A 27,405-nucleotide genomic window follows, 5' to 3' on the forward strand; every position below is an offset into this window, starting at 1 on the left:
TTTGAGTCAGTGATTTTTATTTGAGTGTGTTAAAGGGCCCTGAGCAGGCTCTCGCTCCACAGCGCCACCACCAGGCTGAGCTGTTCCTCTGGACAAGGGAGCAGAAGGTCAGTCACACACAGCTGTTCCTCCCGCTGCAGCTGCTGCAGCGCCCCCAGGTGGGACAGGGGGAACTGCAGACCCTAGAACACACAACACTTGATGCTTTCACCTGCTTTCAATTCAGGAAGCGCCAGGGTGGAGCTTGTTCTAGAACACTTTGTGCAAAATATCAAATTTAAATTTTTATTTTGGCTCAGCCCTTCATGTAGGAGGAGTCCCACCGAGGGGTCCCACCCACTTTTGTGTCATCCACTAAATACTGATGAACACCCCAAGTCTGCTTGCCCATCCAGTAAAGTCACACTACGATATTTTGTCATTTGTGGGGGAAATGACTTCAAAAAACCTTTGAATTGCATCCATTTTGATTTCAATTCAGTAGCGATTTATTTGTGTCTCTGTCTGTTGTGTAATATTTAAATACTGATTATTTGAGCATGGCTCCAGAGAAACCCTCATAAGGATAGAACTCTGGCTGAAACAGTGAGACGGAGTGCAACTGTAACTTTGCGGGGCTGAGCACAGACACATCCTTCACATGCACGTTCACTTTCAGATATACTGTTTATAGTAGAAATGCTTAATGATTAAAACATAAAATATGTACTTTTAAAATGTTTTGAAGCCCTGTGAGGTGCCACTGTAATACTGGGATACACTCAGACTGAAATGAACTGAAGTGATTTGCTGAGCCCTCACACACATGATGTGTTTGTGCGAGTGTGTTGAAGCTGGAGCAGGGGTCCATGCAGAACGCTTACACTGGACACATGTGGGTCTTCCTTGTCCTCGGGGCCCTCACTCATCATGTGCTGGCTCCTCTGGTTCCTCAGAGAGTGCAGGACAATCACAGCCATCTCGGGGGCCTCATCCTGCAACAGAAGCACACAGCGGGGCTATAGAGGCGGGTTATTCATAAATTCATAAAGAAAACACGAGTTGTTTGGGTCAGCTGCTCTGGACCCAGAACATAACTGGGTGAATGTGGTGAAGGGTCCACAAACTGCTCATCTTCCACAGAGTGGTATTATATTTATCCAACTTGCATTTATTTAAACACAGGTGTTTTTAATCCTCATTGAAAAACATGAACTGAGGGTCGCCTCTCCACAGGTCGACAGTGGCCTTGTGGCGTCACCTGATCATTTCCATGGAGATAGATCAGTTCAATGCCAAATTGTGGAACACCAGACAAAGAGTAGATTTCCATGGGCTGCAGATTATGGCTCTGTAATTGTACTTGCAAATCCTTTGAAAACTGCTGCATTTTTCACATTTTCAAAACTAATAAATAAGATAAGATAAGATAAGATATTCCTTTATTGTCCCACATGGGGAAATTTCATTGGTGCAACGCAGGTAGATACAGAGGTAGATACAGAAGAACAGATCACTTATAGGAAGTCTGAAAAACACTTTCAGTAGAAGATCTCCTATAAATAAATAAAAACTCCCATAGACAAATGAATAAATAAATACATAAATACCATTGCATGTGATCACGACAGTAATTGCACATGAATATGTGTCACGACAGCACATAGATTGCACATGAATTTCATAGTAATTGCACATGAATTGCACATGAATTCCAACAGCAATTGCACATATGACAGAATTGCACATGGTTAGGTCAGTATTGCGAGTGTTCAGTACTAACAGTTTTTGTTATAAAGTCTGACAGGAGCAGGAAGGAAAGACCTACGGAACCTTTCCTTCACACAGCGAGGGTGGATCAGTCTCTCACTGAAGCTGCTCTCCAGAGCGGACAGTGTCCTGCAGGGGGTGACACTCATGGTCCAGCATAGATGTTAATCTAGCCAGGACCCTCCTGTCCCCCACCTCCTGCACCGAGTCCAGAGCACAGCCCAGGACGGAGCTGGACTTCTTGATGACTCTGTCCAGCTTCCTCCTCTCCCTCTCTGTGATGCTGCTGCTCCAGCAGGCCACACCATACAGGAGGGCTGATGCCACCACAGAGTCGTAGAAGGTCTTCAGAAGTGGCCCTGTCACTCCAAAAGACCTGAGTCTCCTCAGGAGGTAGAGCCGACTCTGGCTCTTCCTGTACAGTGCGTCTGTGTTATGAGTCCAGTCCAGTTTGTGGTTCAGATGAACACCCAGGTACTTGTATGAGTCCACTCTCTCAATGTCCCGTCCCTGGATGTTCACTGGTGAGGGGGCAGTGGGGTGGCGTCTGCGGAAATCCACCACCATCTCCTTGGTCTTCCCCGCGTTGATGAGGAGGTGGTTCCGCTGACACCAGTCCACAAAGTCCTGCGCCAGTCCTCTGTACTCCGCAACATCGTCGTCCGTGATGAGTCCGATGATGGCAGAGTCGTCAGAGAACTTCTGCAGGACACAGCTGTCCGTGTCATGTCTGAAGTCTGCAGTGTAAAGGGTGAAGAGAAAGGGCGCGAGGACAGTGCCCTGGGGCGCCCCCACACTGCAGGTCCGAGTGTCAGACACACAGTTCCGGGCTCTCACAAACTGGGGTCGGTCTGTGAGGTAGTCCAGGATCCACTCTGCCAGGTCATACTCCACACCAGCCATCTCCAGCTTGTCCCTCAGGAGCAGCGGCTGGATGGTGTTGAAGGCGCTGGAAAGATCGAAGAAAAGAATCCTCACAGAGCTGCCAGGCTTTTCCAGGTGAGAGAGAGAGCGGTGCAGCAGGGAGATGACGGCGTCCTCCACTCCGATGCCAGACCGATATGCAAACTGCAGCGGGTCCATGGCTGAGCTCACGGTGGAGCGGAGGTGGTCCAGGACTAGCCGCTCCAGTGTCTTCATCAGGTGGGACGTGAGAGCCACTGGCCTGAAGCTGTTGAGATCTTTGGGGCGCGGTGTCTTAGGCACAGGTACCAGACAGGAGGTCTTCCAGACCTGTGGTACCACCCTCAGCTTCAGGCTCATGTTGAAGACATGCTCCATAACTCCACACAGTTCATCTGGGCAGGACTTAAGGAGCCTGGGGCTGATGCCATCAGGTCCTGCTGCCTTCCTCACTTTAATCCTCTTCAGCTCACTCCTCACCTGTGCTGCTGTGACAGTCAGTGGTTGGCAGGGGGACCGTGTGCTGGGGGGATGGGTGAGTCCAGGCGAAGTGGGGAGCTGATGGTCCGGGGCAGATAAGCGAAGAGGAACAGATGCAGGGCATTGTCCAGCTGTGGAAGAGGGAGCATGCAGCTGTGCAGGGGGAGGGGCGGGTGACCGATCAAACCTCAAGAAGTGAGCATTTAAATCATTCACCCACTGTAGATCCCCCTCTGTCTGGGCAGGGGGGATTTTGAAGCACGAGATGGTTTTCAGGCTCCTCCACACTCCCTGAATGTTCTTTTGCTGCAGCTGCTCCTCCATCCTCCTCTTGTAGCCGGCCTCAGCCTGCCTGATCTTCCTCCTCAGCTCCTTCTGCACAGTCCTCAGCTCCTCCTTGTTCCCTGACCTGAAGGCTCTCTTCTTCTCCTTCAGCAGAGCCTTCAGTACACGGTTAATCCATGGCTTGTTGTTTGGAAAACACCGCACCGTCCGGGAGGGAACAATGTTCTCAAAACAGAAGTTGATGTAGTCCGTGATGCACTCTGTGATGGTGTTGATGTCCTCCCCATGTGGGTCATAAAGCTCAGTCCAGACAGTAGTGCTGAAGCAGTCCCTCAGAGCCTCCTCGCTCTCAGCAGACCACATCCTCACCTCACGGGACACCACAGGCTGCCTGCGCACGATGGGTTCATACACAGGCCTCAGATGTACAAGGTTGTGGTCCGAGCTGCCCAGGGGAGGGAGGGGGGAAGAAGAATAAGCCTCCTTGGTGTTGGCAAAAAACAAGTCCAATGTTCTATTCTCTCTGGTGGGGCAGGTAACATACTGGGTGTATGTTGGTAGAACAGAAGAGGGAGAAGCGTGGTTAAAGTCACCAGAGATGAGGAAGAGAGCCTGTGGATGCTGTGTTTGCAGCCTACAAGTGCAGGAGAGCAGTGCTTCACAAGCATTTTCAGCATTGGCAGACGGGGCCACATAGACTGCGATCAAAATCACATGTGAGAACTCCCGGGGCAGATAATATGGCCTCATGCCAATAGCCAATAGTTCAATATCCTTGTTACATAGCTGCTCCCTCACTGTGCAGTGTTCGGGTTTGGACCAGCTCGTGTTCACATACACCGCCAGACCTCCACCTCTTTTCTTCCCGGATTCTCTCGTTCTGTCCGCCCGCAGCAGATGAAAATTGTCCAAACCTAAATAGAGTCTGGCATTTCTGCTGTTAACCAGGTCTCTGTGAAAATCAAGACGCTGCTGTCCCTATAAATCCTCTGGGACCGCATGAGGCTCGCTATTTCCGTCATTTTATTTTGAAGGGACCTCACGTTACCCATGACTACGGCGGGAACCGACTTCCTGTTTGTCCCTCTCTTCTCTCGGAGTTTACGTCCAGCCCGTCTGCCTCGTTGCGTTTTCCTTAGGATGTCCGCCGGGATAACGTGACGATCTCCGGGTAAGACGACTGTTCTCCGCAGTTTCATGAGTTCCTCCTTTGTGTAAACGCGGTACGGCGCCGGCTGGGGGGCGGGGCCGGAGCCGCGGGACTCAGAGCCAAGACACATCGTAACGACACGACGAAAACACTCAATCCAGCCGAATAAAGTCAAAACAAGTTAATTTAAAGCGATTCCAGTGCGTGTCCCGATCGTTCGTGAAGTTCCTCTTTCATATAAACGTGTATATAAACGTGTACCAACGACACGCCGTACTTTAGCGCGGCCGGAGGGCGCGGGGGGGGGGGCTGGTGGGCTCGCTCGGAGCTAGCTCACGTCACAACAACACAACGAACGCAACGAAAAACGCTCAAATCCAGCCGAAAAAAGTCAAAAACAGTTGAATTAAAAAACTATTCCAGCGCATGTCCCTATCGTACAGTAAAATAGAAAAAATATACTAATTATATTTACAAAATATAGGAGATAAAGCACAATAAGTGTGAGAAAGAAGAGAGAGCGTTTACACCGGGCTGCCAGCTGTACCAGCGCCTTATGACGTATGAGTGCGCTGTATGACAAATGACTGCGCTGCTCGTTACAGAGACAGATCACAGTGTTGAACAGGAAGTCAATGCACCGGTTTCTATAACTGAGCTGTTTTAGATTAAAAAACACTAGAAAATGTGCAATGACTGAAGCCATTGCGAGTGTCTGCGTGCTAGCGTAAAAGTACAGTATTGCGGTAATATAACATTTGGATACCAGCGTCTAAAGAATAAAGCCTAAAGAATAAAGTCTAAAGAATAATAATTCTAATGCCCCATTCATTTCAATGGGGAAAAAGTACTAATACTTTTGAAAATACTGCAAAAAGTACAAGTTGTTCAAATGTCAAAAGTAAGCGTCATTACAGACTTACGCTGGTCCTGTGCGCGGGCTCCAGAGTGAAGAGCATGTGTTCTCTGAAGGTCAAGCAGACGGTGTCATGGAGCTGCGGCAGCCTCCCCTCTGAAACATACATGACACACACATGTAATACACATGAAACACACATGTAACACACAGGTGAAGCACACATGAAACACACATGTAATACACATGAAGCACACATGACACACATGTAACACACAGGTGAAGCACACATGTAATACACATGACACACACATGTAATACACATGACACACACATGTAACACACAGGTGAAGCACACATGAAACACACAGGTGAAGCACACATGAAACACACAGGTGAAGCACACATGAAACACACAGGTGAAGCACACATGAAACACACAGGTGAAGCACACATGAAACACACAGGTGAAGCACACATGTAACACACAGGTGAAGCACACATGAAACCCACATGTGAAGCACACATGTGAAGCACACGTGTGAAGCACACATGAAACACACATGACACACACATGAATCACACATGTGAAGCACACATGAACCACACAGGTGAACCACACAGGTGAAGCACACAGGTGAAGCACACATGTGAAGCACACAGGTGAAGCACACAGGTGAACCACACATGTAAACCACACATGTGAAGCACACAGGTGAAGCACACAGGTGAAGCACATATGTGAAGCACACAGGTGAACCACACATGTGAAGCACACATGTGAAGCACACATGTGAAGCACACATGAACCACACATGCAACACATGAGGCACATGCAACACACTTGTAACACATGACACACATACGAAGCCCACACATGAAGCACACACATGACGCACACACATGACGCACACACAAGACACACACACAAGACGCACACACAAGACGCACACATAAAACACACACATGTTGGAGAGTCTGGGTTTTGGGTGTGTTCAAACTTGTCCTGGTCTGAGCAAAGTTTTGACCTGATCTATACCCGATTGGCCCCGCTTGGCCCCGTCCTGGTGCAGGTTTAGCTTTGGGTTGAGGCCCCAGTTTTCTGTCCCGGGCTTTTCTTTGTCTTCTCATTGGTTTCTCACTGCTTTCCCTTGTATAATGCCTCATGACAGAACTGGACTATCTCAGTCGGTCAGTGGCCTGGCCAGATCTGGGCTGGGGATACAAAATGAGATGCTTTTTGTCTTAAAGGTGCATTATGTAACTTGTCTGGTGCGGGTCTGATCTCTGCTTCTCATTTGATTGCTATGGCTGGATTTGGTTAAAAGGCTCCATGATGATCATAACATGCTACAGGCCAATAATATTTAATACAAATGAGGGGCAGCAAAAATGCAAAATTGTTATAATATAAGAGGTTAATGAGCATAGTTACTAATACATTTGTGAATTTACCTTTTAGATATTTCACAGTAATCAATAAGGGATTATTTGTCTTTAATTATTATGATATAATATATATTATTGTATATATATATATATAATTATATAATATATCTAAATATATTATTATTTAAAACAATACAATCGCTTTCCATATTATCAATGTCTAACTTATGTATTCATGATTAGAATGCACATATGAGTATGGGTGTACTCGTGTACAACTCAAGCCGGTGAGAGAAGCCAGTGAGGAGCCACTTGAATGGCAAAAAGCCTTCGGTCTCGGCCTAACTATAGATTCATAAACAACAAATAACCCACAGCCTTAAAAAAAAGGCCGTGGCTGGAATTTCCCTTATAGCCCGTTATAGCCTCATCATGGCTAACCCTAACCTTAACCCTAACCCTAACCTTAACCCTAACCTTAACCCTAACCTTAACCCTAACCTTAACCCTAACCCGGCGCGGTCTAAAACGCGGTCAAATAGCGGCGCAGTTTCAGGAGCCGCGGCGCGCGGCCGGCACAAAAATAATATGGCAGTTTCGGCCGCGCGCTGCGGCACTGCAGACACTCCCTAAAAAAAAAAAACACCCACAGCTTCCAAATACATACATTGTCATCTCCCACTTGAAGCCAATTCTATAATAACACTGAAGACCAAAAGGGGGCGCAACAAAGAGCTTTAAATTTTTTTTTGAAAAAGTTACAAAAACTCTCCAGTTTTGGATCTTGTGCTCGCTTTTCACTTTTGTCGGTGTGTGTGTCTGTGTGTGTGTGTGTGTCTATGTGCAGACATACCCGGGGCCAGCTGCTCCTCGAGGCCGTGTGGAGGCAGGCGATTCATGATAAAGTCCCTCTTTAGACTAGCAGAGCTCATGTCCCCTGTGTGAGTCTCCAGTCTGTCAGCTAGGTGGTGCAAGTGAGCAGCCACCTGCCTCCTGAGGCCTGCGTCGTCACAGGCTCCCTGCAACACACACGCACTTTACGGCGCACTTCACGGCGCACTGACAGTATGCTACAATCACCAGCAAGAGGAGACATTTACACACGGATCACTCGAAAAAGACGAGGCCATTTGAGGCCTCAGAATTTGAGGGGAGGCAGTTAGTTATTTCTGTTCTAAATAAGATAATACAAATGAATGTTTTAGTCAAAAGAGTAACATATATTTTCTATTCATTTGTGAGTTAAAATAGTATTATTTGCTATGTGTAAATTTTATGTTGTTAAATTTGCAATATATTTTAAAACAAATTAAAATATTGTATTTAATTTTATGTATATATACATTTTTTAAACAATAGACTTAAGTTTAACACATAAATCATAATTTCTAATCTAATCAGAATCTCATTTAGATAATAGTTTTATTATTGATTAGTATCTGATTGGCAGCACAAATTCAACAAATGTTATTGCTTTTAGGGATGGTTTATGAGTGATATCGATATCGTTGTCTGTCTGATATTGAACTGAAGAAAATCTTACCAGTAAAATCCTTTTGGGCATGCCCTGTCTTAGGCGTATCTCCGTTCTGCTGCTCTCACTTAGAATGCCAGGGAGAACGTCCAAGAGCAGATCTGACCAGGACCTGCAGGAGAGACATCTCGTCACACAGGCATCAGCATTGGTTCTTCTGACAAGTCATCTCTTGCATGGGACAGCAGAACATCAGTGTAGAGGCTTATCAAGACTTGCCTCAATAACTGACTGCTGCTTGATAGTTCATGTTCTGGTTACGGATGTCAGGGTATATCAAATTTTAGAGTCACGAGAAATATCAAGATTCTACAAAACGGAAAAAGGAAACATTTATATAGTATGTTTTATGTTTAAACTCGCAGATATTCTTGTGAGAAGAAAATATGTTTATTATAACAATTAACCTGTCTACCAATCAGGTAAGATTACGCTCTGGCACTACCCGTCTCCTCTTTTTCTCCTGTTCGAGCTTGTGTGTTCCTGTGGCTCCGCATTCGGCTCGCGCTGAGCGGCTGATTTATAAACAGATAGGGCTTGTTAACACGCTGGAACCAAATAACTGTGCCCAGCCCTAGTTGTGCGTCAAAAAAACAAACAGGTGACACTTGTTTTGTATTCCAGGTAGGCCTACATTTCCCAGTAGACGGGGTATCCGCTTACTGGATGTAGGACCACCCTACATTTTCCAGTAGGCAGGGGATGGGCCTACGTGGTGGGCCTACATGTTCCGGTATGTGGGTGGTGGGCCTACATGTTCCGGTAGGTGGGTGGTGGGACCTACATTTTCCGGTAGGTGGGTGGTGGGACCTACATTTTCCGGTATGTGGGTGCTGGGTGGCGGGCCTACATGTTCTGGCAGGTGGGTGGTGGGACCTAAATGTTTCGGTAGGTGGGTGGCGGGCCTACATGTTCTGGCAGGTGCTGAGGGTCAGGTGGGTGGAGTGGTTTCCGGGCAGAGTGTTGGCCTGGTGGATTGTTCCCCTCGGAAAGTACAGCAAGTCTCCTTCCTGAAAGAGAGCAGTTTCATCTCCGTGAGTTGGAAGCTGCAGTGCCTTCGTCATTTTGTTTCAAGTCCATTTAATTTTAAATTCTAGCACAGGGGTGGCAAACTACGGCCCGCGGGCCACATGTGACCCGTTTTGTCTTTATAATCCGGCCCGCCAAACATGCCAAGTAATATTAAAAAAATATATTTTTTCCACACTATACACTACACACTAACTACACGCTACACACTACACACTAACTACACGCTAAATGCATTAAAATCACAAAGAAATTACATAAACAACAGTTTTTAGATTAGATTTGAACATTGTCAGAGCAGAACGAAAGTTACGACTGTAACTACGGTTCTATGAATCCCGGATGACCGCCAGAGGCGGTGCATAAAGCACTGGATGATCATCCTTGCGCATACACAGGTCGAGAATTAATAACAAAAAAGTCACCTTTGACCCCCCGGTGGCTCACGTGAGTCTATATAGTCACGTGACACCGGGAGCTCAGTCCCTGGAAACCTTCTCGCAAAGCACGAGAATTCCGAGGGACCGGATGCTCTGGCGGTCATCCGGGATTCATAGAACCGTAGTTACAGTCGTAACTTTCGTTCTATTTCATCCCTACTGACCGCCAGAGGCGGTGCATAAAGCACTGGATGACGAATACCAGCAGAGTCCCGAGGAATAGACAAAACCATACCTCAATGGGACGCAGAAGAGTGTTGCCGGAGAACCTCTTCCAGCGGTTGTGGAGAAACCACATTCACTCTGTAGAATCTTGCAAATGTATTCGGGGATGTCCAAGAGGCCGCCGCACAGATCACGTCCAAGGACACTCCGTTCATAGCGGCCCACGAAGTTGAGAGCCCCCTTGTGGAGTGGCACCTCACCCCGGACGGCAACGGTCGCCCTTGCCGAGTATAGGCTTCCGTGATTACATCAACAATCCAGCGCGCGAGACGCTGTTTGGACAGAGCCTGGCCCTTGCGTGGGCCGGCAAAACAAACAAACAGGCTCTCAGATTTGCGTATCAACGCTGTAGCACGCACATATGCCTCAAGCGCACGGACAGGACACAGCTGTTCGGCGGCAGATCCCGCACCAAAACGTGCAAGTTGTAGCGGGCGGTTGTGCGCCTCCGACAAAATCACCTTTGGAACAAAATCTATATTCGGCCAAAGGGAAACCCCAGAGTTGTCGGGGTGCCAACGAAAACAGGATTCTGCCACGGACAAAGCCTGGAGCTCACTCACCCGCTTCGCAGAGGCCATCGCCAGAAGGAATGCCGTCTTCATTGACAGCCATTTAAGGTCAACCTGCGACAGAGGCTCAAATGGAGAGGATCGCAACGCCTCCAGCACCAGGGACAGGTCCCAGGCCGGGGCCACAGACCGGGCCGGCGGATGCAAACGCCGAGCACCCTTTAGAAAAAGGGAAATATCTTGGTTACGGCCAACCGAGAAACCATTCCACCCCACATGCCCACAAGAAATTGCGGCAATGTATACCTTCAGGGTAGATGGAGAGCGCCCCTGGCCAAGTAGCTCCTGCAGGAATGCGAGCACCGTTGACACAGCACAATGTACTGGATCCTCCCCGCTTTTGCGACACCAGGCGTCAAACAGTTTCCACTTGCAGGAATACAGAAGACGGGTAGACCGGGCACGAGCATTGCTTATTGTGTTCCCAATCTCCCCGGCGTACTTCGAGAAGGTCAGGCCGGGCCCTGCAGCGGCCATACCCAGAGCTTCAGGCGCTCGGGATTGGGGTGCAGAATCTGACCCCCTAGTTGAGAGAGGAGATCCCGCCTGGGGGGGAGAGGTCTCACTGTGCCGCAGCAGAGCCTGCGCAGCAAAGGAAACCATGTCCTCCCTGGCCAAAACGGGGCCACAAGCAGGAGACTGTGGCCCTCCTGAAAGACCCTGAGAAGCGTCTGATGAATCAGGGGGAATGGGGGAAATGCATAAAGCATCGTCCTCGGCCAGTCGTGAGCCAGTGCATCCTGACCCAGTGGGCTGGCCCTGTCTGCCAGCGAGAACCACTGAGGGCAGTGTGTCGCGTCGCGGGAGGCAAAAAGATCCACCTGTGCCCTGCCGAAGGTCTCCCAAATGTCCCTCACCACCTCCGGGTGAAGCTGCCAGTCCCCCGGCAGCGGCCGATGGCGAGACAGAAAGTCCGCGGACACATTCCAAACCCCCGGAATGTGAACAGCGCTCAGACTGGCAAGGCGCGGGGTAGCCCAAGTCAGGACCCGTTGTGCAATCCTGAACAGGGTCACCGACCCAGTGCCGCCCTGGTGATTTATGTGAAAAACCACACTGGTGTTGTCGGACCGTACCATGACATGACGGCCGCGCAGGTGTGGCAAGAAATGGCGCAGCGCTAGCTCGACAGCCAAGAACTCCAGCACATTGATGTGCAGCCTGCTCTGCCTCTGGGACCATGACCCTTGCACCATCCGTGCCTGCCATGTCGCACCCCAGCCTAAGAGGGATGCGTCGGTGTACACAACCTCCCGTCTGGAAGGAAGAGGCCCCAGCGGAACGCCCTGTGTCATAAAGGCCTCGTTCCGCCACCTGCATAGAGACACCCGGCATTGGGGAGATACAGGTAGCCGCTGCCGCCTGTGATCCTGACGTGTGGGGTCCAGGTGTAGGCTGTTGAGCCACATCTGAAGGGGGCGCAAAGACAGCAGCCCCAGAGGAACCACCGTTGCGGCCGCAGTCAGCTTGCCCAAGAGGCTTAGGAACAAGACGTAGGGAAGAGAACTCCCCTGTCGAAAGTCCCGCAACATTCCCAAAATATCGTCCACCCGCTTGGGCGAAGGGCGTGCAGTCGCTGTATGGGAGTCGAGGACCACGCCGAGGAAAGTTGCTACCTGTGACGGCACAAGGCAACTCTTTGCCAAGTTCACCCACAGCCCCAAGTTGGCCACGTGCCTGAGCACAGTCTCTGTATCTTGAAGCGCCTGCTCGTGACTGGGCGCACAAATGAGCCAGTCGTCCAGATAGGGCAGAATCCGCAACCCCTGGGCCTGCAAGGGGGACAAGGCTGCAGCGACACACCTTGTAAACACTCGAGGGGACAGAGATAACCCGAATGGCAGGACCCTGAACTGGAAGTGTTCTCCCCGGAAAGCAAAGCGGAGAAACTTCCAATGTGGCGGTGCAATGGGGACATGAAAATATGCATCCTTCAAGTCTACTGTTGTGAACCAGTCGCCTGGGGAGATCGCCTGGAGCACTTGTCTGACCGCCAACATTCTGAAAGGGAGTACCTTTAAAAACATATTTAGACCCCTGAGGTCCAGAACTGGGCGTAAATCGCCTGTCTTCTTGGGTACTAAAAAATAATGGGAATAAAAGCCCCCTGGATCCAGCAGGGGGTCCACAGGAACTATCGCCCCCTTGTCCAGCAAGGTGCGAATCTCCTGAGAGAGCGCCTGCGCCTTGGCCGAATCCTGAATAACTGTCATTCGGATCCGACCAGGAACAGGAGGCCGGCGGCGGAACTGCAGACGATATCCTTCGGACAGCGTGGCCAGCACCCAAATATCTGGGGAGTGAGCCGTCCAGTACTCCAGCTGTCCTGGGGAAAAATGTCCTACCGCCGGCCCTGTGGCCTCATCTGGAGGCCCCTCGACCCCGCCCGGGTTTGTGGGGGCCACGGCCGGGCTGTGAGGAACGGGACGCACGGGACGGACGAAATCCAAATCTTGGGGCCTGTTGAAAGTCTGAGTCATGATGGGGCGGTGGTGTGTATCTCCGTGAAGGAACGGGAGGGGCGGCCTGAGCCGGTCGATGAGACCCCCGCCTATGAAGCCCTGCCAACTGTTGCCGTGTACGGCAAGCCTGGGCCGTGCGCTCTAGAGCCTCCAGGGCGGCCGGGCCAAATAGTTCTCCGGGAAGAACTGGAACACCCCTCAAGGTCTTCCTACTGGCCTCAGAGAGCGGAGACTGTGCCAGCCATACTTGGCGGCGAGCTTGCACTAATGTAGAGAGCAGTCGCCCTAGTTCCCTTGACATGAGGGCAAAAGCCTGCAAGGAGGCATCAACCAGCCCATGTGTTGGTTGGTCCACTGGCACCGTCTCAAGGGAAACCGACAGGCCAAGCATTAAATGAGACAATGAGTTCCCAATGCGACCCATACGAGCTCCCATGTCGTACGCCTTACACAGAAGGTCGTCTGTAACCCGGCACTGTGGTCGTGGACACCGGGCATTAGTCCGTAAAGTCTCCTCTGGGCGGACGATGAGGGAGGCAATAGCCGGCTCCACTGCCGGCATATGTCCCAGGCCAAGCTTCTGAGGATCCTGCATCAGTGCCAAAACCCTGCCATCTGAAGTAGGCCTCGAAAATGCCTTTGGGTCTGTCCAACAGGCATGCAGTTCCTTAATGTACTCCTCCGAGGGAGGAACTGCAAAGTGGGACGCTGCAGCCTGGCGCCGAAAGAAGGCGCTCGAGGGTGCCGCCTCATCCCGCGGAACATCCAGCTTTAAGCGGGAAAGTGCCGTCCGCAAAGGCGCTGTGACAGTGTCATCACTGTCGGCCTGAGAGCCGGCAGAGGCCAGTGAGCCAGATTCTGAAACTCTGGAGCTCAGAAGGTCAGAATCCAGCTGAAACTGCGTGTCTGAAGCAGCCACAGATATGACGTCATCATATACTGAGGCTGTGCCATGCCCCTCATGCCGTTGTGCCACCACACGACTGGCATCAGTCTGGAGAGTCTGGATAACTGCCCGCATTTGGGCCAGTTCAGATGTCAGCGTGCTCACTTGAGCCGCTAACTTCCCGGGGCCCTTCTTTTTCTTAAATGGGGGGCCGCCTTGAGTAGCCGTGGACGGCCGCTTGAGGCCCCCAGTCTGGCCAGCTGGTAACTGACTCGGAGGCGCCACAGACAACCAGTCTGAAGCGTCCTCGAAAGCCGCCAAGCGTGCCACGCGCACAGACCGGGGCATAACCGAACAGTTGGAGCAAGCATCATCGGAGAGTGCCTCCCGAAGATGATCCACTCCAAGACAAGCAGGGCAGAGATCATGCCCATCGTCAGGCTGCAGCGGCGCCAGGCAGGACTGGTAACACAGGGACTCCAGCATGATAAGACCGGAGCCAATAGAGTCGGGTCGAGCGGAACGCCACTAGCGACTCTAAGATGTAAAACCTCTTACCTACCCCGGTAAGAGGGGCGCAGCGGGGTCAGGTCGAGCAGTGAACGCCACTAATGACCCGCTATATGAGGGGACACCGCGGGGTCAGACTGAGCTGAGCACGCCACTAATGACCCAATGTAAACACAAAACCAGCTACATGTAACCACCAGGTCGAGCCGAAAACGCCACCGCTGGTGTATAACTGGCTGAAAACAAAGCAGTTCAGAACTAATGACCCTAAAACGGCTATAGTTAGAACTTAGAGCCGCGCGGCTGTATCAGTAAACCAAACAACCGGCTTTAGCTCACGGATAAATACAGAACCGGGTACAATTGTACGGTTCAAATTCAACAAAAAACTACCGAGCGCACGGCTACGGCGAAATGCATTAAAGGGGTACTTACCAGTCGTAGAAAACAACGTAAATATACCTCCTATTGCAACAGGTCCGACACGCTTGTGCAGCCCCAGGAGGGCGAGCGAACTCGCTGCACCGACTGTACCACAGTCACAGGGCTAATAGGCTACAAGCGGCAAAACGAACAAAACTTTGTGGGAAAACAGCAATATTAGCCGAACAACAACCACGTATACAACCTGCATGCGAGAAGGTGAAAAGGGACTGAGCTCCCGGTGTCACGTGACTATATAGACTCACGTGAGCCACCAGGGGGTCAAAGGTGACTTTTTTGTTATTAATTCTCGACCTGTGTATGCGCAAGGATGATCATCCAGTGCTTTATGCACCGCCTCTGGCGGTCAGTAGGGATGAAATAGAACCTGTCTCACATCTTCAGGAAGACTGTTCCAGATTTTAGCAGCATAAAACTGAAACACAGATTCCCCATGTTTAGTCCCGACTCTGGGCACCAGCAGGAGGCCGGCCATGTTTAGTCCTGACTCTGGCACCAGCAGGAGGCCGGTCCATGTTTAGTCCTGACTCTGGCACCAGCAGGAGGCCGGTCCATGTTTAGTCCTGACTCTGGCACCAGCAGGAGGCCGGTCCATGTTTAGTCCCGACTCTGGGCACCAGCAGGAGGCCGGTCCATGTTTAGTCTTGACTCTGGCACCAGCAGGAGGCCGGTCCATGTTTAGTCCTGACTCTGGCACCAGCAGGAGGCTGGTCCATGTTTAGTCCTGACTCTGGGCACTAGCAGGAGGCCGGTCCATGTTTAGTCCTGACTGGCACCAGCAGGAGGCCGGTCCATGTTTAGTCCTGACTCTGGGCACCAGCAGGAGGCCGGTCCAAGTTTAGTCCTGACTCTGGCACCAGTAGGAGGCCGGTCCATGTTTAGTCCTGACTCTGGGCACCAGCAGGAGGCCGGTCCAAGTTTAGTCCTGACTCTGGCACCAGCAGGAGGCCGGTCCATGTTTAGTCCTGACTCTGGCACCAGCAGGAGGCCGGTCCATGTTTAGTCCTGACTCTGGGCACCAGCAGGAGGCCGGTGAGCAGGTCCTGCCGGGGGCCCGCATGAGCAGGTCCCGACGGGCGTCGTAGCTGGGGAGATCTGCGAGAAGGGCCCGGCGCGCGTCTTTATCAGATGAAAACGTGAATAATCTGGTGCCTTAGCAACTGGCTTAGTGCAGAGGAGTAAAAAAAACACCCAGTTTTAGGAATCTACAAACTTTTCTGGTTCTTTTCAATGCCCTGGCAGTGGCAATAAGCTTTAGTTTTGTGTTTGAAAACATTGTTTAAGTTAAAATGTACACAATGTATTTATTTTTATTTAACTGGTTAAGTGTTTGTTTGCACAACTAATGTTATGGCGCTTTAGTGTCAAGTTCTAAGAATTTACAAACTGTACTGAAGTGTTTTCTGGTTTAGGGACATTTGGTACTAGACTGGTTCTGCTGCTCCTAAAATGTGTTTTGAGTGTCTAATGTTTCATGAGATTACAATGTTTCTGACGTTACCTCTGAAGTGGCCTGTTAATCTTTAATGATTGTGGCTCAGGATTTTCAGAGACCTTTCAGAGACCTGTTCAGAAATGCACCTTCACCGTGGAATCAATCCAATCAATCAATCAGATATACATACACATATACATACACACACATATTTTTATATTCATCATTGTTTTGATGCCGCTGTGTCTTTTAGTGGATGCTAAGACCCAGAAGTAAGAGGCCAGCTTGAAATCATGGATCTCTGTTTATCTTAAACTGTGTGAAATTACATCTGCAGTAATCACATGTAATTTAGTTTGCTATAAAGCATTTTTTTTAGTTCTAAAACATGAGATGCAAAAACTAAAAAAGGTACTCAAGAGCATGTTTAACGGCTAATGACAATACAAATAATGAATCCTACTAGCCCATTCAATCCGACGGCCAGGCCTGAGAAACCCGCTGTCCTCCAGTGCTACTGTGACGTTCCTTGTTGATGAGACTTCCAGCACTACACGTATATGCTTTGACAGAGCAGTTTTAAGATGAACCGGGGCTTTGGCCGCCGTAAACAGCTATATTTTTAATACTGGGCCGGAGTTGGCCCGCGGGACGCCTCATGTATTTGACTCATGTACTGCCATGTAAACATCCCGCTGCACAGTGCAAGTCAGATGATTCTATTGTTAGGCTTACAGTGCATTGTGTCCGTACCTTGAGCAGGATGTCATGGCTGGGGCTCCCCAGTTTGTCCTCGGGCACCAGGCTGTAGTCGGATGCCAGGGGCACAATGGGGTTGTACAGGCGCCAGTGCTTCTGCCCCTCCAGCTGCAGGATGAACACCTGACACAAACACACACACACAAAATGACAACAGTATTTCTTCACCATTAGTTGACTCAGTTGTATTTTGTCTGATTCCTGCATGTTTGAGTTAAACCTTGTTCTGCAACTGAGGCTTGAGTGCTCCAAAACGTCCAGTTTTCACCTGCCCCATATCCCCGCCCACTGCTCTGCACTCTACCACTATGAAGAGGTGGGGCGTATACGTTTGGCAGTTTTGAACAGTAAGTTAGTGGACCCATTTCTATTACTAATAGGCCATAGGCTGTAGCCTGTATCGTTCAAGTTCGCTACACCTGTCACAAGACTAAAAAATTACTTCAAATATAAAATTATCATTGTACCATTAGCTCATGACCAAAAGTTCTCCACTCGCATCACGCCAGTTTTTTTACGGCGATAACTTAAAGGCGGAACTATATTCTCAGCCTGATAGCGCAATATCCCTACGCCTGAACCATTCCGCCTCTGAATCAGCCAATCAGGGGAGAGATTACTACAACAACATCAAACATGGCTGCTCCCGTGGACCGGCATGTTATCTCTCGAGCCGATAGAAAACGCTATGAAAATATGGATTACACGTGCATCACACACATTTCAGCGGTAGAAAAAGAGCAAACACAGCCACAGACTGTTGTCCGCTGGAGGAAGCTGGTGACTTGTGCTCGGAAGTGGATAGAAATCGATGGAATAGACCGCGCGTTAGCGGCAGCTGTTTGTGTACACAATGATGACTTCGCCAAACAAAACTATCCTACGTCTTCTGTGGCTTCTTCGGACGGAAATCTTTCTCATTTTCTGGAGAGTAACAAGCCAGGCTTTCACCCTACATGCTATAGACGTTTCACCCTACATGCTATAGACGTTTCACCCTACATGCTATAGACGTTTCATTGACAAGAAACGAATTACTAGTGCTGAAAAGAAGGTGAATCTACCACATCTACTCTGCCACCTTCTCCCAAACGACTGAGATCTACCACAGATGTAAAGACAAAATCATCTAAAAAGTCAAGGGATGTACTTCCTGCAGTTTGCATCATTTGCAGAAGGTTGATCGCTGTATCAAAGAGGCTCACAAGACAAAGAAAGATAAATTGGTCCAAGCTGAAACTTTAACTGCTGGTGAGTAGATTATATATTGATTATTGCATGTGTGTTTTCTCTTGCTCGTGGTAAATATGACTAATCACAGTGAAATAAGTTGGCCAAAATATACATAGATAAGATAATCCTTTATTGTCCCACATGGGGACATTTCATTGATGCAACGCAGGAAGATCCAGAGGTAGATACAGAAGAAAAGAACAGATCACTATAGGAATATGTGCCTAGTTTATTACATGTAGGTGTAGATGTAATGTACGTAAGACTGTATGATGATGTGAGTTGAATAAAAAGGCAATACAACTTTTGCGATTGTTTACTGATTGTGCTCACCCTTGATTGAAATTCTTTTACTTCTCCTTTACTGGGAAGTTTGGTCAAAGCAGCTGAATCAAGAGCAGATGAATCCATCCTGATGTTTACCAGAGGCACCTCTATCACAAGAGGTGTCACAAAGAATACTCAAGCTTTCCGACAAAGAAGACAAGTGATGAAAGGTAACATTTTGGTAATCAAATAAAATATATATATTTCCATATATTTAGATAAATTCATAATTTAATTGAAAATTATTGTAATGACTACACGATAATTTTAAAGACGTTTGAATCAAAGCAAATTTCTGTTTGTAGTGAGCTAGTATATTTCAATCACTGCATTTCCTTGCTTTATACAGGTTACCTAAAGTCTGGGAGTACGGCAGACATACAGCATTCTGTGACACTGTCATCCGGACACAACTGATTGAAAATCAGGAAATCCTCAGAATGAAGAAGCTCTTGTCCCTGTTCCAGAAATTCATCAAAAAACACCCTGGTCATGGAAGTTACCGGTAATTAAATTCTTCTTATTGTTTATGAAAGAAAACAATAGAAGATCAGATAAACATCACAGCTATGTTTATTCATAAAATTTCATTCAAGATCAAACCAATCCAGTTAGCTACAGGAGTCTACATATTTCCATTCATTTTGTTTATTTATACAGGGAAAACCCAGTGAGAAAAGTGGTTACCCTGTTAAAACACAACACAAAATAAACAACAAACAATAGGATACTAAAACACAAAATAAAATAATAATTCTAAAACTAAAACACAAATAAAATAGTAATCTATCAATACTTATGAATTTCTATTCCTTGTCTAATTTTTACAGATCCGATCTTCTGAAGAAGAGGTTACAGCGAGACTTCCCACTGCTGAATTTACACAAACCACCAAGAAGAAACCTGAGTGAAATGGTTTCCACGGAGACGACAGGACTTCTCCACCAGGATTTTTCAACTGAAACTGATATGTCAGTTTCTGAGATGTCATGTAGTGATGGAGAAATGGTGCCAGAAAGTGGTAAAGATGCAGCACTGCGAGAGCTCTCAAGGACAGTTTACAGTGCAGGTGTATCACTGAAACAAGCGGTCAAGAGTGCCCCTAGTATGGATGAAACAAGCGGTCAAGAGTGCCCCTAGGATGGATGAAACAAGCGGTCAAGAGTGCCCCTAGTATGGATGAAACAAGCGGTCAAGAGTGCCCCTAGGATGGATGAAACAAGCGGTCAAGAGTGCCCCTAGTATGGATGAAACAAGCGGTCAAGAGTGCCCCTAGTATGGATGAAACAAGCGGTCAAGAGTGCCCCTAGTATGGATGAAACAAGCGGTCAAGAGTGCCCCTAATAAATAAATAATGAAAACCCGACCTTAAACATTTTATCGCAGATTTACTGGCCGTATGTTTCGAGAATGTAACATTTTGAGAGCGAATCCAAAAGCTGCGGGAAAAATCATCTGTGGGGATCGTAAGATATGAAAATCACTGCACTTTTGATAGGTTTGTTTTACCTACGGGCGCATTCATGTTTGCGCGCAATGCTCTATTATTTGGTCAGGGTGCAGACCCGGCAGCCATGGCGGGGGCGATATGCACGCCCGGTGTTTCAGCGGTGAAGTTATAAGCCCGCTTTACTTGTGGGATATAATCATATAATCGTTTTATGAGCATCTTTCACAAACGTGGTGCGAGTACAGCGCCAGATCAACTCGGGGAACTTGCAGCTGTTCTATCCTCTGCTTCTGACTACTTATTCTATCAAACAATATTTAATATTTAATTCCACTTGCAAACTGTTCATTGCCTTTTCTGTTTTTTTCTCTCACTCCCTTCTATCCCTGAGGACCTGTGGACCCAGATGATCCTCTCCTGGTGAAGCGGTCTCTACCCCATGTGGATCTTTATCTGCCTGGAAGATCTGGTTCTGCTCCTGAAGACCTCCTGAAGAGCTGGTTCTCCTCCTGAAGAGCTGGTTCTCCTCCTGAAGAGCTGGTTCTGCTCCTGAAGAACTGGTTCTGCTCCTGAAGACCTCCTGAAGAGCTGGTTCTGCTCCTGAAGAGCTGGTTCTGCTCCTGAAGAGCTGGTTCTGCTCCTGAAGAGCTAGTTCTGCTCCTGAAGAGCTAGTTCTCCTCTTGAGTGGGTCCACCTCCACTGTCTCCCTCGCATCCGTCTATAGGAGTCAGATCCCCGCTTCACTGTGGAACTGCTCCAGGTTTCTACTTTTACCCAAGGAGGTTTTTTGTAGTTTTTCCTGGCCAAGAAGGAGGGTCTAAGGACAGGGGACTCTGGAACATGGTCCCTCGCCCCCACAGACATTGTTTAATCCGTTTTTTACTGTCGGCCTCAGAGGCAACTGTTGTGATTTTGGGCGTTACAAATTTAAAAAATACAATTGAATTTAACTGAATTCAGAGCAGCAACCAAAAAGTGTGGTTTGTCGCCGTGAGCAAACCAGCAAGACCTGGTTACAGAGCGGTGTTGCGTTGCCTGTGATAGCACGTGTGAACGCAATGATTGGAAACATTTGTGGGTAAACTACAAAACCAAACAATCCCGTGTTCGCTCATTTCCTCATCGGAGCCACGGCGTGAATAGAAGCCGAAGCCCCGCCCCCTCTTCAGCATCCGGCGAGTTAATCTAACCGGTGAGATAAACGCGAGCAAACCGCGACAGGGCGGGCGACAGAGCAGGCAACAGGGCGGCGATTACTAGATCACTGTTTGATTCAATATCTGCATACCAATAAGGCCGCTTCAATGCAAAGCGCTCACTTCTGAGAAAAGGAGGATTTTAAAATAAAAAAAATTAAAATTAAAATCTGACCTACCGACCTGGATTTTTTTTCAATGTTACCGGAAACACACTATATTTTTAATTTTTTTGGCCTAAGACAGGTTCATGCATCATGTATAGAGTTTGCCTTTTGGTTCAGAGACTCACACAGGACTGGACAGTGTTACCTCCACGTCGTCATAGTGAGCGGGCAGGCCCTGGGAGTCCGCTGGGGTCATGTAAACGTTGGAGCCCACCAGAGCTCCAAAGAAACTCTCCAGTTTCTCCTGGATGCGCCACAGCTCGTCCTGAAAGAAAACAGGTTGTTTGTTTGTATGATGTAGGGTCAAGGGTCAAGACGGCGGTCCAGTCCAAACTCATGACTTTTCCATTCCACAGAGTTAACCTGAACCCTGAGCGAGTCACCACTGTCACTACACGCTTTGGCATGCTTTATCAGACCGCTCACGCCCAGCTGCTTCGGCACAAGCACTGATGCATGCATTTAATCTATGAATATAAAACGTTTTTCCCAACATCAGACAAAACATTTTTTAAAAGTAAATGTTGACAAGAATAAACTCTGTGAAATAGTCAACCTTTGATAGAACTACATTTAAACTGAGCACAATTTGAGCCCACAGAACAAAGAAAAAACATTTAATTTCTTTCATATATGATTACCATACTTTCCGCACTATAAGCAGGCCGCGAAATGCGAGGACAGTGCCCTGCATCGCCGGAGCGGGGGGCGTGGCTTAGGGGGCTCAAGCTTTGGATGTTTTTCCAAAATCTTTGAGTCTTAAAAAAGGGGAATTTGGTCATTTGCAGAACAAAATCCTTATACCAATAAATTCCTTCTTGTCTTAATTTAAATAATTCTTGTCTTAATTTAATCATAAAATGCTACATACACAAAGAATACTAAGGTTTAGCTCAGCAGGTAAAATGATACGTTGGGGTGCGAGTGATCTAGGCTCGAGACCCACACTGACCTTAAAGGATGAATGGACGATTTTTTTGGCCCAAATCTAAGTCTTATTTCCTCGTGGCGTGGACGGCCGATTAGTCCTGCCACGTATCAATCATAAAACGCACCTATCGCTCACCTGCAACCGCGTCAGGCTCGTCCCCACGTTTCCGCGTGTCTGAGCGCATTGATCTATCATTATACAGTTCTCTCAGTGTACGGGGCAAAATGAAGACGGAGAAAGACAGTTCGAGCTGACGCAGAAGAAGACGGAAATCTACGGGAGACGAGAGATGCGATGCGATCTGTCGCGCTAATAAACAAACGCACGTGTGTGTTGTATCAGTCCGCACGGGGCAGTGCGCATGCGCACTTCCGCCTGCGTTCTCAAATCGCCGAAAAATAGTCCATTGCGCCTTTAATTTAATCATTTTGTTCTTTTCATATTGAAACTTTTTAAAGTCATAGATTGCAAAGTCTCTAGTGTTTGTTACAGAGCATTCTATTCAACAGCAGCAGTTTCATGAATAAACGTGTCATTCGTGCAGAGCTGATGCCGACCTTCTCTGCACGGTTCCCTGCTCTGAGCACTGATTGGCTGCTCTGGCTGTCTGTCATGTTCGCTCTTCTCTGATTGGATGCTGGCTCTTTTTACCTGTTGTCTCATCAACCATAAAGTAAGAGACTGTTAATTCAAACTACATTTTACTCAAGTAAAAGTATTGCGTCAGAGAGTTACTCCAAGTAACTAATAAGTAATGTACAATTTCATGAAAAAGTTACTCAAGTAAATGTAACAAAATACTACCACCTCTGCTGTTCTGTTTTAACAAGGCAAAGGAGGCTTACTGTATGTACAGGAAATACAGTATTGGGGGGCACTAAAACCACATCTTATTGGCCTGAATGAGCAATGCTCATCATCTTTTTGAGCTCAGCCACAGATGTTTGGAATGTCTGGCTCCGCCTCTGTGCATGGCACTGCCACAGTCAGCTCCGGAGCAGAGTGAGGTTGGATCAGGTCCACTGTCCTCTCCAGTTGTCCTGTCCATATGCAAATCTGTATGGCCCAGTCTCATTGGCCAAGACCATGCAGTAGTAACCGTAGCTCTTGGACGAGAAGCCTGTAGAGTACAGGAGGTTCTGCAGCTCTGCGTAACCGTGGTGAACTCTTTCATCCCTGGAGAATGGAGTGTATCCCCTGTCCGGACCAGACCAGGACCAGACCAGGACCAGACCAGGACCAGACCAGGACTAGACCAGGACCAGACCAGGACCAGACCAGGACTAGACCAGGACCAGACCAGGACTAGACCAGGACTAAACTAGGACCAGACCAGGACTAGACCAGGACCAGACCAGGACTAAACTAGGACCAGACCAGGACTAGACTAGGACTAGACCAGGACCAGACCAGGACTAAACTAGGACCAGACCAAACAGGCGGTGGACACTGTGCAGAGGCTTGTGTACCAATCACACGTCTCCTCCTCGATCTACTTGTCCACATTTAGAAAGCACATTGTGCTCGGCCTCCAGGGGCCGACAGCAGCTACTGGAGCGGATGATCCACATCCAGACCTGTGCTGTCCACGGTGCGTGACTCACAGGAGCCCCACTGACAGGAGAGTGCAGGAGCCATGCTGTTTTTATATAAGATAAGCCTTTATTTGTCCCACATTGGGGACATTTTGGTATTGCAACGCAAGTGGGTACAGAAGTAAAAGAACAGATAACTTAGAGAAAGCTTTAAGGAAAAAACTCTTATGAAAAAAAACTCTTATATTCTTAATAAAAAGTAAAATAAATAAAAATAAAAGATAAATATAATAATAATAGTAACAAAAGTAACCCTCTTATTTACAGCAGTTTAAATATATTCTCAACAAATTCCTGCATTGTGTATAATAGAAAAGGCAAATTGATTAAGGGATCCAAGGTCCACACCTTCTTTTGAATAGTGTATTTTTTGTATCTAAAGATCAACTGGAAAAAAATCTAAATCGTATTTTTGTTTAAAAAAAAAAGAGGCTTTTGGTTACACAGACATCATACTCAAGGTAAAGTCAAACTGTTTCCTAAAAGAGTCTAATGGCCTACTCAAATGTTGACTTTCCATATTTTGACACATGGAAGATTGTTTAGAGTGACTTTATATGAAGTAACCGCTTAACCTCCTAAATTAATGTTTGGCATACAAGGTTTACCGAAGGCGCTCTGTTCGCCGAGCGCTCTCACCTTGAATCGTTGCGGCTGGTGGAACTGAACCGTGGCCTTACTCTGCGCGATGAGCTTGTTGAGCGCTTCAAACTTCACTTTTCCCGCTTTGTTCAGGACTTTCTTCTTGCCGTTGACGCAGCGGACCGCATTGACGTCGCGGTAGTACTCCAGGCCGAGCGCGCACAGGTCGGGCAGGTCGGCGAGGCTGAACAGCGAGCGGTAGTACGGCGCCACCGCGGCCTCGTCCCTGCGCACGTGCACCGGCTTCTGCTCCCAGTGCTCGGTGAAGAACTGCTCCGGGCTCAGCGGGGCGATGAGGCGGGCGAAGAGCTCCGCCGGGCTCTCGAAACGCAAAGGGCACTCCTCCTGGGCTGTGCGCTTAGGGGGAACCGTCTGCTCGCCCTGCACCACCGGGTCAGAGCTTCTTTTTATCGCGCCTCGGCTTTTCTTTGGCATTATGATCTGCAGGAAAGCACACAGATTAGATTGTTAGATGGGCGCTGTAAAAACGTGGCAGTAAACATGGCTAATGGCGATGACCAGAGAAACCTGAGGCCGATAAGCTCTGCAGAGGCTGAGATACTGTAAGATAAAGCGCCGTTTGAGTTTCCCACACTCCAGTTTTACACTGAGGAGTCTCGTTTTGCCCTCTTCATTAAGTGTTCAAATGAAGCTTTAGTTACTCTCTTTAGTTTAGTTACTCCGTTTCGGCCTGTACTTGAGCTTTAGGGCCGATAGAGGCAGTGGGAAAATACTTAGAAAATGTATTTAGTTACAGAATGCCTAATAATAACGTTAAAGTGTGTTTTGGAGCAAAATACGGTACTTGGTCTAATCATAATGTAGTATTAGGAATACTTGTATTAGAAAACTCTACATAATATTATAGTGTGAAAACATGACCACGGATTGAAACAGATTTGTATTTCTGTTTCATTGTTTATGCATTTGAGTAAAATTTGCACGTACGCTTTGAGAGCTGTAATTTCAATTTTTCAAATGATTAAGTAAAGTTAGAAGCCTAAATGTCATGATCAAATACCACAATGTTTTCATCTGATTTAATATCATATTTTGTTCAGTTGTAGTCATTAATACATTCATACAGTTACTGCCAAACACTGTTAATTACACAGTTTTAGTGGTGGAGGAAACACAAGGCGGCTCATGCCAAAAACTGTTCTCAAAGGAAAATTAGAAAAACTGAATCTGAAGAAGCGAAGAAATGTTTTAACCATATAATATTGTCACACAAAGCGTTGGTGACTTGTAGATTTAAGAGGAAAAACACTTGAGTAAGAGCCTGTTATACACTAAAGTACTGGCTCTGAAAAGTACACAGACGTAGGCAGCACTTCTCTGCAAAAGTAAAAGTGTACAAGGCTAAAAACAGCACAAACCCAGGAAACGGGACGATCCGGGACCAAACAGAGCCAATAACTCCAGTGCACACGTGCGCAGTCTCCAACCTGCGGTGGCACAGGCTGTGGCACATATACACGCACACCAAAGGACCAGAAACAGCACTAACCTGTGGAGTTAGGACGCACACAGCAGCCTACAGCACCCGAATGTACCCACACTGCACCCTACAGCACCCAAAAGTACCCACACTGCACCCTACAGCACCCGAATGTACCCACACTGCACCCTACAGCACCCGAATGTACCCACACTGCACCCTACAGCACCCAAATGTACCCACACTGCACGCGACAGCACCCAGATGTACCCACGCTGCACGCGACAGCACACACGGGGAGGCTGCCTCGGCTCACACCGCCCCCTTGTGGTCGGGGTCCCAACTTCAGCGAGAAAACGTCCTGACGTTGGTTTTGTCACAGCTCCCTCTAGTGGCAACTTCAATAATGCACAGGTTTGATGAAGCTGTGAGACTTGGAATAACCCTTTAGGCGCCAGAGATTATGGATGAAATAAATGTACAAATAAAAAACTTCCTGAGATACAGAGAACTGAAGCCGGGGCACAGCTCTGGGTCGGCAGTGCCCCTGGAGGCCCGTAAAAGCTCCACACTCCAGTTGATTCTTGGATAAAAGTGCACCCAGCCGGTCCCGAACTCACGTGAGGCGGAGCAGGGATCATCCACCCCGCACACGGCCAGACTTTGCCCGGCCAGGGAGCACCTTCTGCGGGTCGGAGGCTCCGGGTCGGAGCCCCTGGAGCCTGGAGCCCTCACCGGGCCCCGAACTCGGCTGCCGGAGGCAGTGCAGTGCCTCATGGATAAAAGTGCACCCAGCCGGTCTCGAACTCGCGTGAGGCGGAGCAGGGATCATCCACCCCGCACACGGCCAGACTTTGCCCGGCCAGGGAGCACCTTCTGCGGGTCGGAGGCTCCGGGTCGGAGCCCCTGGAGCCTGGAGCCCTCACCGGGCCCCGAACTCGGCTGCCGGAGGCAGTGCAGTGCCTCATGGATAAAAGTGCACCCAGCCGGCCTCGAACTCGCGTGAGGCGGAGCAGGGATCATCCACCCCGCACACGGCCAGACTTTGCCCGGGGAAGGGCCACTCTGGCTGGGCATGGCCTCCACTGAGCACCCCCTGGAACCCCTGGAACCCCCGGAGCACCTCCAGAGCCACCCCCCACTCTCCCCAGACTCTGCCCGGGGAAGGGCCACTCTGGCTGGGCATGGCCTCCACTGAGCACCCCCTGGAACCCCTGGAACCCCCGGAGCACCTCCAGAGCCACCCCCCACTCTCCCCAGACTCTGCCCGGGGAAGGGCCACTCTGGCTGGGCATGGCCTCCACTGAGCACCCCC

The 27,405-nt window shown here is 48.6% G+C and overlaps 1 protein-coding gene across 1 annotated transcript; it reads right to left on the minus strand.

Moving 5' to 3' along the window:
- On the minus strand, positions 1-26,375 carry riox2 (ribosomal oxygenase 2). The gene is made up of 10 exons (XM_072446970.1): positions 26,160-26,375; positions 24,647-25,090; positions 21,627-21,746; positions 17,103-17,231; positions 9,256-9,356; positions 8,356-8,458; positions 7,666-7,831; positions 5,491-5,579; positions 864-974; positions 1-182 (listed from the first exon to the last, which is right to left on the minus strand). Exons 2-10 carry the CDS (start codon positions 25,082-25,084, stop codon positions 30-32), a joined length of 1,410 nt encoding a protein of 469 aa, XP_072303071.1. The 5' UTR covers positions 25,085-25,090; positions 26,160-26,375; the 3' UTR covers positions 1-29.
- Between the last annotated feature and the right edge of the window lie 1,030 nt (positions 26,376-27,405).

Source organism: Eucyclogobius newberryi, unplaced genomic scaffold (assembly GCF_026437365.1).
Source record: "Eucyclogobius newberryi isolate DKJ021-1_F unplaced genomic scaffold, fEucNew1.0.hap1 SCAF_15, whole genome shotgun sequence".
Lineage (NCBI taxonomy): Eukaryota > Metazoa > Chordata > Actinopteri > Gobiiformes > Gobiidae > Eucyclogobius > Eucyclogobius newberryi.